General features: G+C 40.9%; 1 protein-coding gene across 1 annotated transcript in view; it reads left to right on the forward strand.

The window, feature by feature from the left end:
• Nucleotides 1–1,046: 1,046 nt before the first annotated feature.
• The window catches only part of LOC121520570 (vertebrate ancient opsin-like), a 115,994-nt gene continuing 99,067 nt past the window's right edge, over nucleotides 1,047–17,973 (forward strand). Inside the window, exon 1 of the mRNA XM_041804084.1 lies at nucleotides 1,047–1,419. Coding sequence (XP_041660018.1) covers nucleotides 1,047–1,419 — 373 coding nt within the window. The remainder of the gene's footprint in view (nucleotides 1,420–17,973) is intronic.

Genomic DNA, 17,973 nt, shown 5'->3' on the forward strand with positions numbered 1-17,973 from the left:
AGAGTTATTATAAGTGAGCAGTGGCAGTTAATACTCAAGCTCATCAGTTTTTAGTTGGACCTGTGCTTCATCTAAACGCTTTTTATTAATTACACCTACTTGGCATTTGTAAAGTAAATGGTCCTGGGGTCATCATTTAACGCTCTTTTATGATCAGTTAATGCTCGGAGCTTCTTCTCTTGGATCATTTTGTTTACCTTTAAACTGCTTTAATTATTCATGACAGACTAGTTGAAATATGGAGCTGGCGCTGCCTGGGAGTCGCTCCTCAGAGATTCAGCACCATGGACAGCGCCGTAGACGCTGCAGGAGCAGCACTAGGAGAGGGAACAGCTCCTGAAACTTTACGGTGGACTTTTATCCCCTTTTTAATTTCCTCTTCAATAAAAAAAATCAATGTGGAGTTTCCCCTACTTCCATTATATTTATTCTTTTTTTCATACCAACGCTCTGGGCTCCGTGGGGTGACTTCAGCGTCTGAGTTTGAAGCGCACCATGGTCCTCTTGATGCTGCTCGTGCTCCGCCCTGCTCCTCCTCCTCCTCCCCTTATCTCTCCCCCCTCGTCCTCCGCCCAGACGTCAGCTGCTGGAGAGCGGGCTACAGTGATTTAAATCCGGACGGAGAGGGAAGGTGTCTGTGTGAGAGACAGGAGCGTGTCCGGAAACAGTGAGAGTGTGCATTACAGGCTGCCACACGGTGGAGCAAAGACTTACCAAACTTTATTTCTAAATTCTCCAGCAACCCCCCCCTCCCCTTCAGCTGAGACACAAAGTTTTGACACCCCCAACAAACAAACTTTTTCTTCTTTTTTTTTCTTTTTTTTTTTTTTTTTTTTAAGTTCCCCTCATTTCTCTTTTGGTCTGCTTTTAAACTTGTGATTTCTTTTCACAGCAACAAGTGCTGCTGGCTCTCAGCTGCAGCGTGTCTTTATGATATTTTTCCACACACAGAGAAAAAAAAAAAAAAACAGATGCCAACGACACATTAGCCGCCGCTCAGAGCACCGTGGCCGCCCAGTGTGCCACCGCCGTGACAGCGGACTGCGATGATCGTGTCCAACGTGAGTCTGAGCGGCTGCGCGGAGGTCAACAGCGCTCTGTGCGCCGGAGCCGGGGAAGGGCACCTGGGGGGCGGCTCGTACCGAACCACCCTCACCCCGACGGGGAACTTGGTAGTGGCCGTGTGCCTGGGCTTCATCGGCACGTTCGGACTTCTCAACAACCTGCTGGTGCTCGTGCTCTTCTGCCGCTACAAGATGCTGCGGTCTCCCATCAACCTGCTGCTGATTAACATTTCCATCAGCGACCTGCTGGTGTGCGTACTGGGGACTCCGTTCAGCTTCGCGGCCAGCACGCAGGGACGGTGGCTCATTGGAGAGGTGGGCTGCGTGTGGTACGGATTCGCCAACTCGCTGTTTGGTGAGTAGACACGCAGAAATGTTCAACTCTACGGTTAAATGTTTGGTTTGGTTGCGTCATTTTTGTTGCATGTCTAGACTTGTGCGCGTTTTTTGTTCGGATTTGGTGGTGGATGTGGAGCGCTGCGCTTGCCGGACTTTATGTTAGGCTTCATTCTTGTATGATTTTGAAAAACTGGATCATTATTTGACTGTCTGCCCTCGTAGACTCTTCAGAGATGCGCTTTTTTCCCATGGGAAACTTTCAGGTAAAAGCCTAAAAATGATCATATGGAAGGAAAAGATGGCAAAATGCTTATAGTCCAGCTGAATGCATGATAAGGAAATGCCTTTTATTCAGAACTGAAGGGGAGGTAATTTAATATTTTGCCTTCGACTTACGTGCGCAGTTATTGGTAGGTTTGCATGCTTTTGCATACTTCCTTAACAGTTGTCTCTGAATTTTGGGTGGCATCATCCTGAAGAATCACATGGCAGAGGTTTTGGTGCAAACAAGACATGCATGATGATTTTGCACAAAAAAGTAGCTCGAAGCTTTTGATCAAATCAGTTCTTTCATGCAAAGGTGCAGGTCATGCAGGTGATTATTTGTTAGAAATAGTCTTTGTGGTGCATGCCAGTAGCCTCCAAGATGCGCACGTGTGTGCATCTCCATAGCAGCGGTGTATTTAGCGGATTATGTGCACTGCCACGCGGACTCATCTGTTCAAATGTCATCAAAAACTGTGAAAAGCTGTCATACAAGACAGCGAGCGGCTGATTTGGGCGCAGCACCCGGAATGAAGCGGTGTGCAGGTTGCCATTAAGTGCTCGTTAAACGTGTTGCCATACAGCGTGTTGCCTGAGGCGAGGGAAGCATAAGCAGGTCCGCGCGCTGGGCTCTGCCTGTGCACGCGGACACGGTCCCGGGTCCACACGGCCAGGCTTCTATGAGATGCATCACTCGCATTTGTGGCAGAATAAAGTCACCCGTGGGAAATCTGTTTCGTGAAAGTGGGGGGAGGACGCTGCTCTCGCTTTGCTCATATTGATGCAAATGGGCCACAATGATGCAACTGAGGATAAGGCACTTACTCACTCACCTGGAGCCCGGCCAGACTGCAGGCTGAGGAGCCAAAGGAAGGGTTAGTGATCATCCCTGCGTGAGCCAGGAGGGCGGGGGGGAAAAGTTGCAAAAGACGAGTCTTGTAAGAAAATATTGTCTGATTATTATGTTAATAAAATGTCTGATGCATGTTAGGTTGCAATCTGTTTGATGGTAAAGTCAAGACAAAGACACAGAATTGCTCTTCTGTCGTCAGTTGTTCTCCTGGTGTGATTTAAAGGTCTTTAATGAACAGGCTTTCTTGCTATCAGGCCCACTAATTGCTCTAAAAGCCTTCCAAGCCATCCAGAACAGCCCTCAAAGACCACACAGCCTGAGTTATGTGGTTATAAAAACACTTACTTCTCTGCTCTCTGACATAAACGCAGTTATTGCTCTGCCTTATATTACGCATGCTCTCTCCTGCTGTCCAGCTGAAGAAAATTTGCAAGGTAAAAACTTCCTGTCTGGATGCATTTTGCAGATATTTGTTCAAAAGGACAGCCAAGAAAAAAAAAACCCTCCTCAAACAGAGTATTTTTGTTTGCAGTCTGCCTCAGACGCCCACATCCCGCTTGACTGATCAACCTGATGTGAGAAACTTCCATCTATATGTATATTAAATAGAATTCATCGCATAAAAGTCGTTCAATTTGTCAAAATATAAACGATAACTGTCACTCCTCTGGTGATGTATGAATTATTGATCATGTTTTCATTACTTTTTCTGCAGCCCTCATCAATTAATCATAGCCACTTATTTTCCTTCATGGTCAGCTTCTTTTAAAAACAAATTCCTTAAGTTCATTGGTCAGGGAATGAAATCCTGCAAACAGTATGAATAGCTTCATAAAATAGTTTGATGAAATATTAAGAGCTTTCTGAAATATAGACCTCCACATCTCTCCAGCATTGCACGCTCAGTGTCGGCGGTCAGCCATAGCCTCAGTCCGATGAAGTTTGTGAAAAGGCTCATAAATCCTGAAATAGGGTCTCTCTTTCTAGCTCACTTCAGTGCATCTATTCTCTGGATGTTTAAAGTCTTTCTCAAAGAGAAGCTATTGATCTCCACCCACAATCCACAGCAAACCAGCACAGACAAAAGCCAGGGCTTCTGCTTCTTGTTACGAGGAAACAATTTGTTCTCTTTTTCAGACGCTTAAATTGGTGTTATGTAACAAAAACATGTAATTGTTTTGGGTAATTGTTGATTGTCTGCAACTCTGACTGGTTGCATACTGAGACAACAGAAGCCTACTGGACAAAGGCGTGAATGCATCTTACAGGAGGGATACAAAAGACTCTTTTTGCATCTTTTTTGTCACTTTATATCAATTTTTAGCAGCGACTCTATTTGTGATGTCTTTGGCTTGGAGATGTGGCTTTCAATATGTGTGGAAAATGTGTCCTCTGTTTTAATTTTGTCTTGTTTTCTTATAACACTCTGAAACTAATCTGAGCAATCATCAGCATATTGGCTGCCTGTCAAGTTGAAAAAGTCACCTTTCTGGGATTTTGTTCTGCAGCTTTAACGCTGAAAGGTTTCCTAAATGCCGCTGATTGATGTTGCTCATTTTTGAAATGATGCCCTGACTGTTTGGTGCGTGTGCGACCACATTTGGCATACAAATGCACTCATATGATAAGAGTTGTTGGATACTGCTTGTTGTCTAACCAGCTAGATTTTGATAATTAGGTTGTTGTTGTCACATATTTAAAACATGCACCCCAGGTTGAGCTTGGAATCAATTCAGTGATGGCTAAATAATCAGTCAGACTCCTTGCATGATAGATTTCACTAGTTATTGCGGAGTGAAAATAGAGCGAGTTAGTTCTGCTCTCAAAATGCTCCCTGAGTTAGCGGAGCAGCATGTCACAGCTTTCTGAGAAGCATGATGAGGAAGCACCAAAAGTATTAGGCTGTGCAAATATTTCATCACTGTGCCTACAGGTATCTGTACTTTATTTGATTATCTATTTTTTGGACAACTTTTTACTTTTACTCCCCACATCTAAACACAAATATCTGTATTTTCTACTCCTTCCTTGCCAAAACAAGCTCATACTTGTTTCAGACTACACAGATGGACGAAAGCGTGGCCGTAGCTCAGTCTGAAGCTCATGAATGTCCGTTCATAACTCAAAGAGATGCATTAAGTTGTCTCCACTTCAGTCGAGTCTCTCTGCACAACTTCGTATCCTGTCGATTTGTTTCAGACTGACATGACAGTACGGTACTGGGTGTTTTTCAAAGTAACAGTCAGATCAGTTTGTTTCTTTGCGTTTTCACACAATGCCTTTATTCAAAATGTTTCCGGGATAGTTCTTCAATCTTTTCAGAACCTTGCAAATTTATGTCAGGTTTTCTCTGTATCTGTGTTAAACTTTCTGTTCCTTTCTACTCCATGTAAATGATTTAAAAACATCAGATTATGAATGATATTAACTCAAATGTAATATCCATCTCATTCTCTGCCTGCGTCTCTATCGGTTGTTTTCACACAATGTAAGTTCTGTTCCTGTACATGTCAGTTAAACTAGTTTAAATGGAAATAGATTTTTTTCCATATAAGTTGAATTCCTTAAACACTTCTAAATGAAACCATGTCTGTATACAGGTAGGACAGTCTGTAAAATTAAAAATGATCAATATTTTCAACAGCTGTTGAGCTGGACAATGATCATGCTAGAAAAGTCTAGTTTGATGTCGGCTCTTAACAAGAGTGCAGCTGATCTGACACGCACGCTTGTATTGAAGCAAAAGGTTCACATAATCAGTCAACTGAGAGTTGAGAAAGGATTTCCAATGTGGCGCCTGCTACCTAAAGTCTTAAAAATTCTGCTTCAGAAACCAAGACTGATGTCACTGAGGCTATGTCCATGCTCAAGTTCAGGTCTCTGCTTTTCTTCATGTATTATGAGATACAGTGAGTCCACTATAAAGGGTGTGACATGTGCACAGCAAAATGGTTGATTCACCTTTTAGTGAACTATATCTTGAGCAGTACTTTTAGGAGTATGCGATAATAAATGTGCTCACATATGGTTGAAATATAATGGTATAGCAGTAAAACATAGCATTGATGGAAAAAGTGTGTGTATATATAATGCATTCAGAAAGTATTCAGACCCCCTTCACTTTGTTCTTATGTTTTGGCCTGATGATAACATTGAAAAAATTCATTTTTATTCGAATCAATCCACCCTCAGTGCTCCATCATGACAAAGTGAAAACACAATTTTAGATTTTTTTTCACATTTATTAAAAATAAAAAACTGAAATATCATATTTTGCATGAACCCCTGAAATTTTAGCCCAGGTTCCTCACATTTCTCTTGATAATTTTTGAGATGTTTCTACACCTTGAATGGAGTCCACCCATAGTAAAAGTGATTGGACATGATTTGGAAAGGCACACACTGCTCTATAGAAGGCCTCACAGCTGACAGTACATATAAGAGCAAAATCAAGCCATGAGGTCAAAGGAACTGCCTGCAGAGCTCAGAGACTGTTGCAGGATTGCTGTAACAAACTCAGCTAAACGGAGGAATCGAGAGAGAATGGCCTTAGAGATGACCAAGAACTAGATGGTCACTCTGACGGAGCTCCACTGATCCTTTGTGGAGATGGTCTCATGATCAGTTATAGTTTGCACCAGCTGTGCGTAAGTTAAAAAATAGCCTGTTTGAGATAGTTTCAGTGAAGGCTTTAGTTACAACTTACACCTGTAAAGTCCTCTGTAGACTACGCCTATCATTGTGATAGCTCTGAGAGACCGGATAACTCAGAGGAAGATGAGCAGCAGAGGATATAACCAGCAGAGATCATTTCTGCCATCCACAACTAAAGTATCTTGATGTCAGTGTTGTTATTTTATACTGGAGCTAAACTGTCAGCTTTAATAATTACTTCTGCAAAATGCCATGTCATATTTTTCCACCCTACTCAATGCTATTTGAGGATTAACGAAAGTTGGCATGAGTTATTTTTAGCTGTTAGCATCTGTAGCAAATACTGGGTTAAATAAAGCTCATCACTGATTGGTTGAATAGAGTGCAAATGTCACATATGCGACAATATTTTGATTAGTTCGGATGTAAATCTCGACTAATTAAGATCAACCTTAAGCCTCTGTGGTTCAATGGAACAATGACACAACTTAAGTTACAACTTAAGTAGTTTCAATGTAGGGTTTAATGTGGACTGTAGACCATAACATAAGAGAGAACTTTGACGTAGCTGGTGCAGCAGGCTACTGGGCTTTATGGTAGACTAGATGGAGGCCCCCTTTTGGCTTTCATGTGGAATTTGTCACAGGCTTTCTTCTTTCCTCTAGCCATGCTCCCCAATTGGTGGAGGGCTGCAGTGATGTTCATCCTTCTTGAACTTTGTCCCTTCTCCACACAGGACCTCCGGAGTTCATTCAGACTGACCTTCGGGTTCTTGGTCAGCTCTCTTACTAAGGCCCTGCTCCCCAGATCCCAACCAACTCTTGCAAGAGTCCTGGTTGTGCCAAACATCTTCCATTTGAGAACTATATGCTCCTGGGAAGCTTCAGTGCAACATAATTTTTTGTAGCCTTCCCTGTGTCCCACCTTGGTGGAGTTCGACTCCATCAAGGTGCAGAAAAATCTCAGCAATGAAAGAGAGAAATGGGAGGAACCTGAGCTTTGTGAAGTGTTATTGCAAAGGGTTTGAATACTTCTGTCAATGTGATAATTTAGCTTTTAATTTCTTATAAATGTGCAAAAATTTTTAAATTATGTTTTCCCTTTGTCATGATGGGACACCCAGTGTGGATTAATGAGAATAAAAATGTTTTTTTTTTTTTTTTTACTGTAGCATCAGGCTGCAACAGAACAAACTAGAAAGAAGTGAAGGGGTCTGAATACTTTCTGTAAGTGTGAGATGGTCCTTCACATATGATAAGAGTTCATTCAGTCCAACTCAAATTTACATGTATTGCTTTGGATTCAAAGAGAGTGCATAGTGAAATGTGAAGTTCATTGAATGGTTCTCAAAAAAGCTGCAAATAGCTTCTGCGGGGGGCAGAGAAATTGTACTTTTATGAACACTCCAGAGGGGTCTTCCACTCAATGATTCAAGTTTCTGCAGCGAAGAACTTCAGCAGGCTCGTCATTTCTTCCCGGTCTATTGTAACCAGACTGCACTACAACTTTTCCTAATCTACTGCCAAAGTTTGGTCAACTTGACTAAATTGAATCCTCCAATGCTTAAGAGGCTCTTGAATATGTCAAACTTAAAATGAAAGAGGACTTCGTAGGAGTACTTCCACTCTCTCTGGGATTAAAGTCGGCAATTTTCGAAGCAATATTCCTCATTCCACTCATGTTATGTGGAGTAAAGAAAGCCTGTGATGATTGTGAGTATGTGTGTCTCTAACATGAGTGTTACGCTGAGATTAAGCGCCATGTGAAGATGCGTCACTGACATCCATGAGGAGCCAATTTATTAAGAACTGCCTGACAGGAGTTTGGCGTCTACAAGCTAAAACAGAGCAGGGAGGAAGACAGTGGGTGCGTGTGAGGGAGAGATGGCTCGCAGACATCATTAGAGCTCCATTGGTTATGGATGAGTGATTCCTCAATGGCCTCATAAAAACAGAGGGAAGGAAAGAGTGAGGGAGGGTCACCGAGAGGAAAAGTGAAATTGATTGTTTGGATGAATAATGCTGCATGCAGCTTTGACAAAGTGACTGTCTGTCTTCACCAAGTCTCCAAAAAGCTCCTCCGAATGATTGATGCTCCTTTTAGTTAGAGGGCATCCCTGTCAATGGTAAAAGAAATTGTTTGATTTCTTGCATTGATTGCTACTTTTTGCTGCTTGTTTTTATCTTAAAAAGTAGACATTTTTGGAGTGAATGAACACTTGAAGTTTCTCAGCTTTGACTTTACGCCAAGAGCAAGAGCTGAAGACGATTTGTGGAGACGCATGCGTGTGCTCAAAAGCACACTCATACTCTGTACTTTGTCCTTTGCCATCAGCCTCCTGGCACCCATTTAGCCACTTCACCTCTTCTGCCCAGCGTCTTCCTCTCTTTCAGCTCAACTTTTATTGTTTTCTGTGATACTTTAGAGCATCTTTGCCTGCCACTCTGTGAGCGTGTTCCTGCATACTGCTTCAGAGTGAGTGCACACAGTCAGTGGATTAACCCGATACTCCCTGCATGCATAAGTCAGATCACATACCCACATGGAGCAGCAGACATATAGGCGCAGAGATGGATGAACATGTACAGGAGGGTGGCAATGCATATACATGTGCGTCACACAGGAACGGGCTACGTCTGACCTGAGTGATGGTAATTTGCGCAGAAGGTAAGAAGAAAGTCTCAGCAGGGAGAAAGAGAGCAGAACAATGCTGCTCTGCCATAAAGGTCAGAGAGAGACAGACGGCTAATGAGCCGCTGTAATAAATACTGAATTAGAGTCTAAAAACAGACGGAAAACAAAGATTCTGGTTGATGAGCTTCAGAATCCAGTTTGGCATGAGTGTGAAAGAAAGTTGGTGAAAGTACACAGGCTCTGTAATCCAGTAAAGGTGCAGATACTCGAGTAGAAGAAGGTTATGGTGAAAGCAGAAGTGCTAATTAAGCGTGTCGAAGTCCAGGTTCTGAAAGGAGCAGTTTTTAAGTTAAAGACCAGTCCTGGAGCACGCCTGAACACAGAATTGTCTGGACCCCTGACAGACCCAGAGAATGGGCCCTCCCCAGCTGTGATTCACTGATTGAATCAGTGAACATGTGTTGGTTCAGTAGCACTGATTCCAGCTTAAAAAAGTGTTAAAGACCTTCTCAAGTGAAAATGAGTGAATCTGTGTTTAGGTTTGTTGTATGACAGGTAATTGTGTCTGAACCCCTAAATCAAATTTCAGTCTACTAAAACATCTCTAAGTTTATGAAATTAAGCTTCAAAATCATGAAAAATGAGGCAGTAATATCTGCTCCAGGATGGTGTGGGCGTGCCTGTTGAATGAGCTGAAGCCACGCCCACTCAGGAGAAATACAGTCCTCTCAGATTAAAGAAATGTTACAATCTGAATGTTGACCTTATAAGCAGAATGCAGCTGCCTGGCTTTGTGCCAGAGAAGTGACAAAGTCTCTTTTCTGGCTCAAATCTCTGTTATGTTACTTTTGACGATCCATTTCACTTTAAGGCGTCTTTAGGCTGTTAAAATAATATTGTTATGCCACTTTTAACCCCTTTTCATCACTGCCTCAGCCCATTTTTACCACATTTGTTTCCACATTGATTTTTGACATTTTTAACCAATTTTAGCTACTTTTTAACCGATTATCACTGATAGCCTCTCCTTTTGCTACCTTTTACCTTTTTTTTCCACTTTTAACATTTTCATTGCAACTTTTTAACTGCTTTTTCACATTTTTTCCACCTATTTTGTCCCTTTTGTCCTTTCTTAACACACATTGCCACTTGTATCCCACTCTTGCATCTTTTAACCAAATTTTGCCCAATTTTGCAGTTTCTTTCCAATTTTTTCCTTTTTTTTAATACCCTTTTCACAACTTAAGCCACACATTTCTGGCTTTAAAAACAAAAATTTCCACTTTATAATGAATTTCACAATTTTCTCTGGTTATTTTGGTCCTTTATTTCTTTTCTTAACCTATATTGGCACTTCTATCTCACTTCTGCCACATCTACCCACTTTTTGCTACTTTGAACCCTTTTCACTGTTTTAGCCACTCATTTTACCACTTTTAAGCCACTTTTCACAATTTATCTACAAATTTTGACCTTTTTTTCCTTTTTATCCATATTTTCTGCTTTGTTCCCTTTTTGCCACTTTCATCCCATTATTGCCAGTTTTTAACAGCTTTTCCCCATTTTTTCCGCCTACTTTTTCACTACTTTGGCCATCCATTTTTGATAATTTTTGACGCTTTAACCAAATTTTGCCAGTTACAAAAAATGTTTGCCACTTGTTAACGTCTTCAAGTTTTTCACCCCAATTTTTCCAGTTTTTCTTTCTTAACCCTTATTGGCACTTTCATCTCACGATGTCCTCTTATTATCAATTTTTGCCTGTTTTTACCACCTTTTCATTGATTTGGCACTCATTTTTGCCACTCTTTACAAACTTTTGCCAACTACCACCCATTTTTTCCACTTTTTAACCCCTTTTCACAATTTTTTCCACCCATTTCCACCCTTTTTTCATTTCTTATCCCATGTTTGATGCTTTTTCCCCTTTTTGCCACATTTAACCCTTTATGGCCACTTTATAACCCCTTTTCTCCATGTATTTCAACCAATTGTTGCTGCTCTTACTCCATATTTGCCACTTTTTAACCACTTTTCCCCATTTTTTTCTTCCCCATTTTCCTTTCTTAACCCATATTTGCTGTTTTATCCCATTTTTGCCACTTATTTTTAACCATGTTCACCTGTCGGTTTGTAATTTTTCACACCCATTATTCACATCGTCTGAATAACAAATGAATTTGCCCTCAAGTTGGTGCTCACCTACAGATGTAGGGTTGTCTTAGGCACCTTGATTGTGCTGGTACTCCAAATGCATTATTCAATTTAACTTTGGTATTCCTGCATATGCCTTTTGGACTTATTTTACCCAGAATTCTAAGGGGTTAAACAGTTTTTCATTTCTCTCTGTATTTTCCCTTCCAAAAGCACCATGACTCAGGCTTCTCTACTGTCATGTAAGCTGAGTTGTGTTGGTCCCCAGCATCCCCCTGCATTTTCAACAGTGCATATTAAGCTGTCAAAATCGAGCTCATGGTGTGAATAAATATTTTAAAGCTTATTTTTTTAGATTGTATTTGCAGTATGTTTATTACCACGCTGATGACTAAATGATGATTTATTGGACTGTCATGGAGCAGGAGTAGAAAGGTATTTGTGTTAAGATAAAAGAAGAGGAACTTTTCATGAGTCAAATATTCACAAGGAAAATTTGTTCTCATTTTCCCATCTTTCACTGTGAGTCCTTTGTCATCTGTAATCTGACATCTTTTACATTTGATTCCTACTTTATGCTGTCACAGTCGATCTGTGCATCTGCTCAAACTGAGAGGAAAAAGACACCGGGATGAGATTCAAAGAGCGACAACAGCTTTATCCAATCCTGTGTTTCTCATCCAAACAGCCTTTTCCTGGATCTGTGGTATCAGACTGGTAATACTGAATCACTTCTGACAAATACAGCAGATTCTGTGAGGGAGCATCCTTCAGTCAGACAGCGGCACAGATTTGTTTTATTACAGACATGATCAGATCAGAGGATGTTTCATTTTGGAATATTAGATTCTGCTGCTGTCACTGATCCTGACGGAGAACAAGGAGACGGATGGAGGGGGAAGTTTGATTTCAGATCTTATGAAAGTTGTTTGGGTGGCTCTTAATGTGACATTATACATGGGCATGCCACCCATATACTGTGTAACAAGAGAAAGAGCCTTTTAGACCAGAGGGTTTCATCATCATCATCATTATCACCATAATATACGACACTGGTTTTGTGAAGGCTGAGGGCAGAGGGTTGCTGTGGATTTGTTGATGTCTGCCTGTATTAAATTTGGATGCCTCTGTGTGGGAACCCCAAATGGAGCTTCTAATAAGCTTTTGCAATTTTCAGAAAGCGTGATTTGATTTGCTCCTCATTTAAAGCTGATTAAAGGGTTTTAAACATTTTCTGGGGATTCTATCAGTCTGTCATCTTGAACATGCTACAAATCAACCTCTGAATACAGAGTTTGGAAAAGTAATAAAAGTTTCTCTAGAGGGCAAGAGTCAGGGTCTTCATAGTGTAGTTTTTTAAGTTATTTTACAAATCAGGAAATCTATGTGCCTGCTATATTTCTCATAGTTTTACAGGCTAAAGATGTAAGATTCTGAATATTAAGTTAGAAAAAAACTGGGGCACTCTCATGCTGGAATAGGAAAGGGCCTTCTCTAAACTGTTGCCACAAAGTTGGAAGCGTAGCATTGTCCAAAATGTCTTGGTATGCTGAAGCATTAGGACTGGCCTTCACTGGAGATAAGGGGCTTAGCCCTAGTCCTGAAAAAAGCCCCATTCCATTATCCCTCCTCCTCCAAACTTAATAGTTGGCACAATGCAGTGCAGTCAGGTCATGTTCTCCCACCAAACCAGCACTCACCCAACTGACTAGATCCAGCCAGTTTATTTTGTCTTCTTGTTCTGAATTTTATTCTTGTTTCTTTTTTTCAGACAACTAGTTGAAGGAGATCTTGTTTTTACCTTGACATGTTTCGACTCTCATCTGCAGTCTTTCTCAGTGAAACTAAACAGCTGACCGCTGTGATGTGTCCTTAAATGCTGTTCTTCTCAGGCATGGTCAACCTGACAAACTGTCTTGTTGCAAAGGTGGCATCAATCACAGCATCACACTTGAAGTCACTGAGCTCTTCAACAGCTCAACTCATGCAGCTGCAACTCTCTCCTGCTGTTCTAAAATGGTAATCTTTGACCTTTACTGGTCCTAAGACTATGAAACTTTTAGAGCAGATTTTATGACCAACATTCTTGGGACACAGGTCCATCATCCCTCAGCTCCCACTGATATTATTAGAAAGTGGAAGCATTTAGGAACAACAGCAACTCAGCTATGAAGCAGAAGACCCCATAAAATCACAGAGCGGGATCAACGACTGCTAAGATGCATGGTCGATAAAAGTCGTCAACACTCTGCTCCATAGCTGAATAGTTCTGAACTTCCACTGGCATTAATGTTGGCATGAAAACTGTGAAGTGGGAACTTTATGGAATGGGTTTCTATTGTCGAGCAGTTGCATGCAAGCCTCACATCACCAAGTCCTATGACCAGCGTCAGATGGGGTGGTGTAAAGTACACCGACAATGGACTGTGGAGCAATAGAAACGCCTTCTGTGGAGTGATGAATCATACTTCTCTGCTTTGCAGTCAGATGGGCGAGTCAGATGTTAGGAGAGCCTTACCTGCATGACTTCATTGTGCCAACTGTGAAGTTTGGTGGAGGAGTGATAATGATATAGCGCTTTTGTTTCAGGGTTTGGGCTAGGCCCCTTATCTTCAGCGAAGGGCAATTTCAATGTTTCAGCATACCAAGATATTTTAGACAATGATATGCTTCCAACTTTGTGGCAACAGTTTCGGGAAGGCCCTTTCTTATTCCAGCATGACTCTGCCCCAGTGCACAAAGCAAGGACTATAAAGACATGGTTTGATGAGTTTGTTGTAGAGGAACTTGACTGGCCTGCACAGAGCCCTGACTTCAAACCGACTGAGCACCTTTGGGATGAACTGGAATCGAGATTGCAAGTCAGACCTTCTTGCCAGACATCAGTGCCTGACCTCATAAATGCTCTACAGAATGAATGGGTACAAATTCCTTCCACAAGGAAGTCAGCTGGTCACACCAGTAAAGTTGCTTAGATGCAAAAAGCTACAATGAAATATTTGAGTATTTATGAAAACTTTAATTGTTGAATTGGAAAAGGCAAAAGACAAAAGCAGAATTGCTATCCTATCACTGTCCTTATTCATATGCCACAAGTTTTATGCAACTACAAGTCTGGCATGAATAGCAGAAATAGAAACTACATGATTTCAGATTTGGAAAGAGCACTAATGTCAGACTGCGTTCTTGAATTCAACACGGGTTTCTAATCAGGTATCCAAAGAGTAAATATGAGAGTGGTTATAACTTATCACAGGCAAACAGAGAAACTTTATCCAAAGGTGCCATCCATTTTTAACTTCTTATCTAAACTAAATGAAATGTGTCAGTTATCATTTCCTTTTCAAAACAAATACATTTTCTTGTCTGATATCCCAGTCAACAGAAAGACAGATTCATCATACATTATGAATGTTTGCTGAAAGCAATCAATGCTGTGAAAATTTGATACATTCTAAACTACATGTATCGATTAAAGTTGTGGTTTATAAAAAATACTAATAATACATGGTTATGGTTATTTTTTAGATTATTCCAGATGTTTTTGTGATCCAGTGTACTGACCACTTTTAGGAAACTGTTAAAGCTGATGTTGAGTGAGCCAACTTTGCCATTAGATAGAAAGAGGAAGGCTCACATTGGATTGAGGATTTTTTCACCTTAAAATCGTTGTGTGAATAGTTACATTTTGTGGGAACAGGGCCAGGAAAACATCCAGGCCATGACTAAGAGAGAAAATTTGTCTGATAATACACGAGACTCTAACAGCATTTTCATGTATCCACTTCACAGAGTTCTTGACCCTGGATTAACTCTGACCCTCTCTAAGATGTTTGAGAGAAGTGAAGGTCATGTTATTTCAAACATTGCTCCTGGCAGACTATTAAGTCCACTCTAGCCCTCTAAATCTTGATTTATAGTTATGCACTGAATCAAGGCCATAGCATACACTGCTGGTCTGTGAAGCTCAGAACGTATGCGGAGGCTCATGTTCGACATGCACCTCATCAAAAATGTCTCTATGCATCAGGACAATACAGACGGGAAGCTCTGTGATTGGTCTGATTGGTTCAAATGGCAGCACTGGTCACTATCAGTCTGTGAGGTGTGGCTACAAGGCATATTGTGTCAATCATTGTGTGAGGCAAATGGCTGCAGAAAACTAACAGTTCAACCCCAATTCCAAAAAAGTTGGGGCACTGTGTAAAATTCCACTAACCCCTACCCTAACCCTAACCCTACCCTAACCCTAACCCTTTAAACAGAAGGCAGTGATTTGCAGATCTTGTAAACCTCTATTTTATTCACATAACACATCAGGGGCCAAGTGCACCAGCTGGATGTAACTTAAGTTGTTCTTATCTACTATGTATGATGTAGCTACGACTGACTTCTAGGCTCAACTTTACACTGAATGCACTAAACACAGCCTAGAATGTCTGTAGCTATGCTCAGTCTTATCATGTGAACACTTGCCAAGAGGTGAGGGTTGCCAAGAAACCCACTTCCCTCTAAATTGAATCAAACTATTGGAAGATTTCTAAGGCCAATATTCACGGAAAGGTGTGTTTTTCCCTAAATAACTGCATAATGGCTCAGTGTCTCTGCGTGCCAGTAGGTATGTGCAATGATAGACCAACAACATAATAAGGGGGGAATTAAAGCTGTGCCTTATGACTTATTTAAAATGTTTAAGTGCATGCACTTCTTTGTGTAGCTTTAACAAACAATCACGGCCCAACTGCTGTGTGATGCTGGCTGCACAGAGACAGTCTCATGTTCAAAGATGTTTAAACACAGTATCTATTAATAAACTATTGATTATTATGATGGCATATTAGAACCACTCTAAAAAAAGTTATAATAATTTAGAGGAAAAAGAAAGGCTTGACATTTTTTTTACCTTGACAGTCTTAAATGTATGTGAGCCAAAGCTGTTTATTTCTGAGATTTTAAAGTTGAAAAACCAACCACTGTTTTCATTTTCATTAAATGTAGGATTTTAAAAACTTGAAATTTATGAGTTTCTAATGTGAAAATTTAAGACTTTATAAACTTGGAAATTTCAAATTTTACCTGCCTGCCAAGCTCACATTGCTTTTATGTCATCGCTCTGATTGGCCCGTTATGAATGTGACAGACTGAATGTTTGTCCAGTCACCTTCCAAGAAGCTTTTGGAAAGTTTCCAACATGAATCAGAAATATATATTCCATACATTCAACATATGAAATAATTTATCTGCCGCGATGTGCAAGTTCGCAAATTGTAAAAAATTTACAAAAGAGTTCACAAAAATGTGACGAGTTACACAAAAGAGACAGTAACAACCTAAAAACCAGATTACAAATCTTTCAGGAAATACAAGTTGACAAATCATCAGCTCATTCTGGATGTGTTCCTGTGACACCTTACTCAAATTTGCGTCAGTATCACACGTCGCCACTTCTCAGATTTCAGTGAAACCAAACAAATGTCAGACAGAAACAACAGAGAGAAAAGGCAGGAAGAATGAGATAGAGAACTGAGCCTCTTTTTATCAGAATACACCGGAAATCTGTTTGGGATTGGTTGCTATGAGTCGTGAGCTCCGATCAAACAGAAGCATGAGTGGCTTGTTGTAAAACTGTGTTGACTCTGTAATACTGCAGTACAGAGCTAATAAAAGTGCAGGAAAAGCAACATGAGAGCTATATCTGGGGGAAACAGACGCGCATTATGCCTCGCTGTGCCAGAGACTCTGCAGGCAGAGGTATATGCAGTTTGGTCAACATATTTACATGCAAACACTGAAAAACAATCACCCTCAATCACAGAGCTCAAATGTGTTTTTCTGACTTTTCCTGCCCTCCTACTGTCCCCTCCTCACTTTTCTACCTCAAGCCATTCATCCTGCTGCTTTTGGCGCACTGTGAAAGGACTTGACCGCCTTTTTAGAAGAAGAAGCACCAAGGAAAGGTCTGCTTCACTGCCAGGGAAAATCAATGGGCATGAAGGATGGCCTTGTGGATCATAATGGCTTAAAAACAAATACCGAACAGGATAAAAAGGCAGAGGGGTCAGCGTGAACACTGAGCTACAAACTCCAGCTGCTCTGCCAGAAATACTGAAGCAGAAAAAGTCAGAAATATCGACATAAGATGTGTGTTTGGTGTTTATTTGGAGGTTAAAGCAGGATAAGACAGATCCTTTTGTGTTGGGTTTGACTGCAGAAGCACCACAGGTAAAGCTGCTGTTACTGATGTACAGCTGTGTGGATCTGCTGCACGACTCAGCATGAGAGCTATATATTAGCTGATTCCACAAACCGCACAGTTTTATTATGCTGCACTTTTCACTCTGCCAATTATTTTTTAAAGGCAGAACCTGCCCTCCCTCTGAGCGCGGTAAACCATAAAGCTCATTTCAGTTGCACTTTTGATTTTAGAGTGAGCCATGAGGCTTTAAATCACAGTGACTGTGAATGTTTTCCTCTCTAGAGTAGATAACATTTGGACAGGCCGTGTGTTTCTGTCTCCATGTGACGGCCCCATTAAATGTGACTCACCAACACCAAGGGTTTAAAAAGAAACTACACAGCTGTGCATGCTGTCTTTGCTCCATATTGTTTCTTTATATCAGGGTTTACATAGCCCAAAGCAGGCATGCATCCATGTTTTTATTTACTCCATTTTTCTACGATTACGAGTCATTTCTGGTTGTTTTCTAAAGACTAACTTATTTCTACAGTATACCCAGTAAACAAACACACATTAGCCAGCACAGTGCCATTTAAAGCCACAATATTTACACCCCTTTAACATTTAACACCTACAATAAAGGACATGGAAAAGTAAAGAGAGGATGAGGGGATGGCCCCTCTCTGCCAGAATTCCACATAGAGGCCAAAACAGAATAAATGGTGGAGTCCAGCCCTGTGTTTGCAAGTCTGAAAGTGGCTGGAAGATTTAAGACTTCTGGCTGTAACGAAAAACTTGCATTTAACAACAATGAAACATATGAGAACAGAAAC

Source organism: Cheilinus undulatus, linkage group 13 (assembly GCF_018320785.1).
Source record: "Cheilinus undulatus linkage group 13, ASM1832078v1, whole genome shotgun sequence".
Lineage (NCBI taxonomy): Eukaryota > Metazoa > Chordata > Actinopteri > Labriformes > Labridae > Cheilinus > Cheilinus undulatus.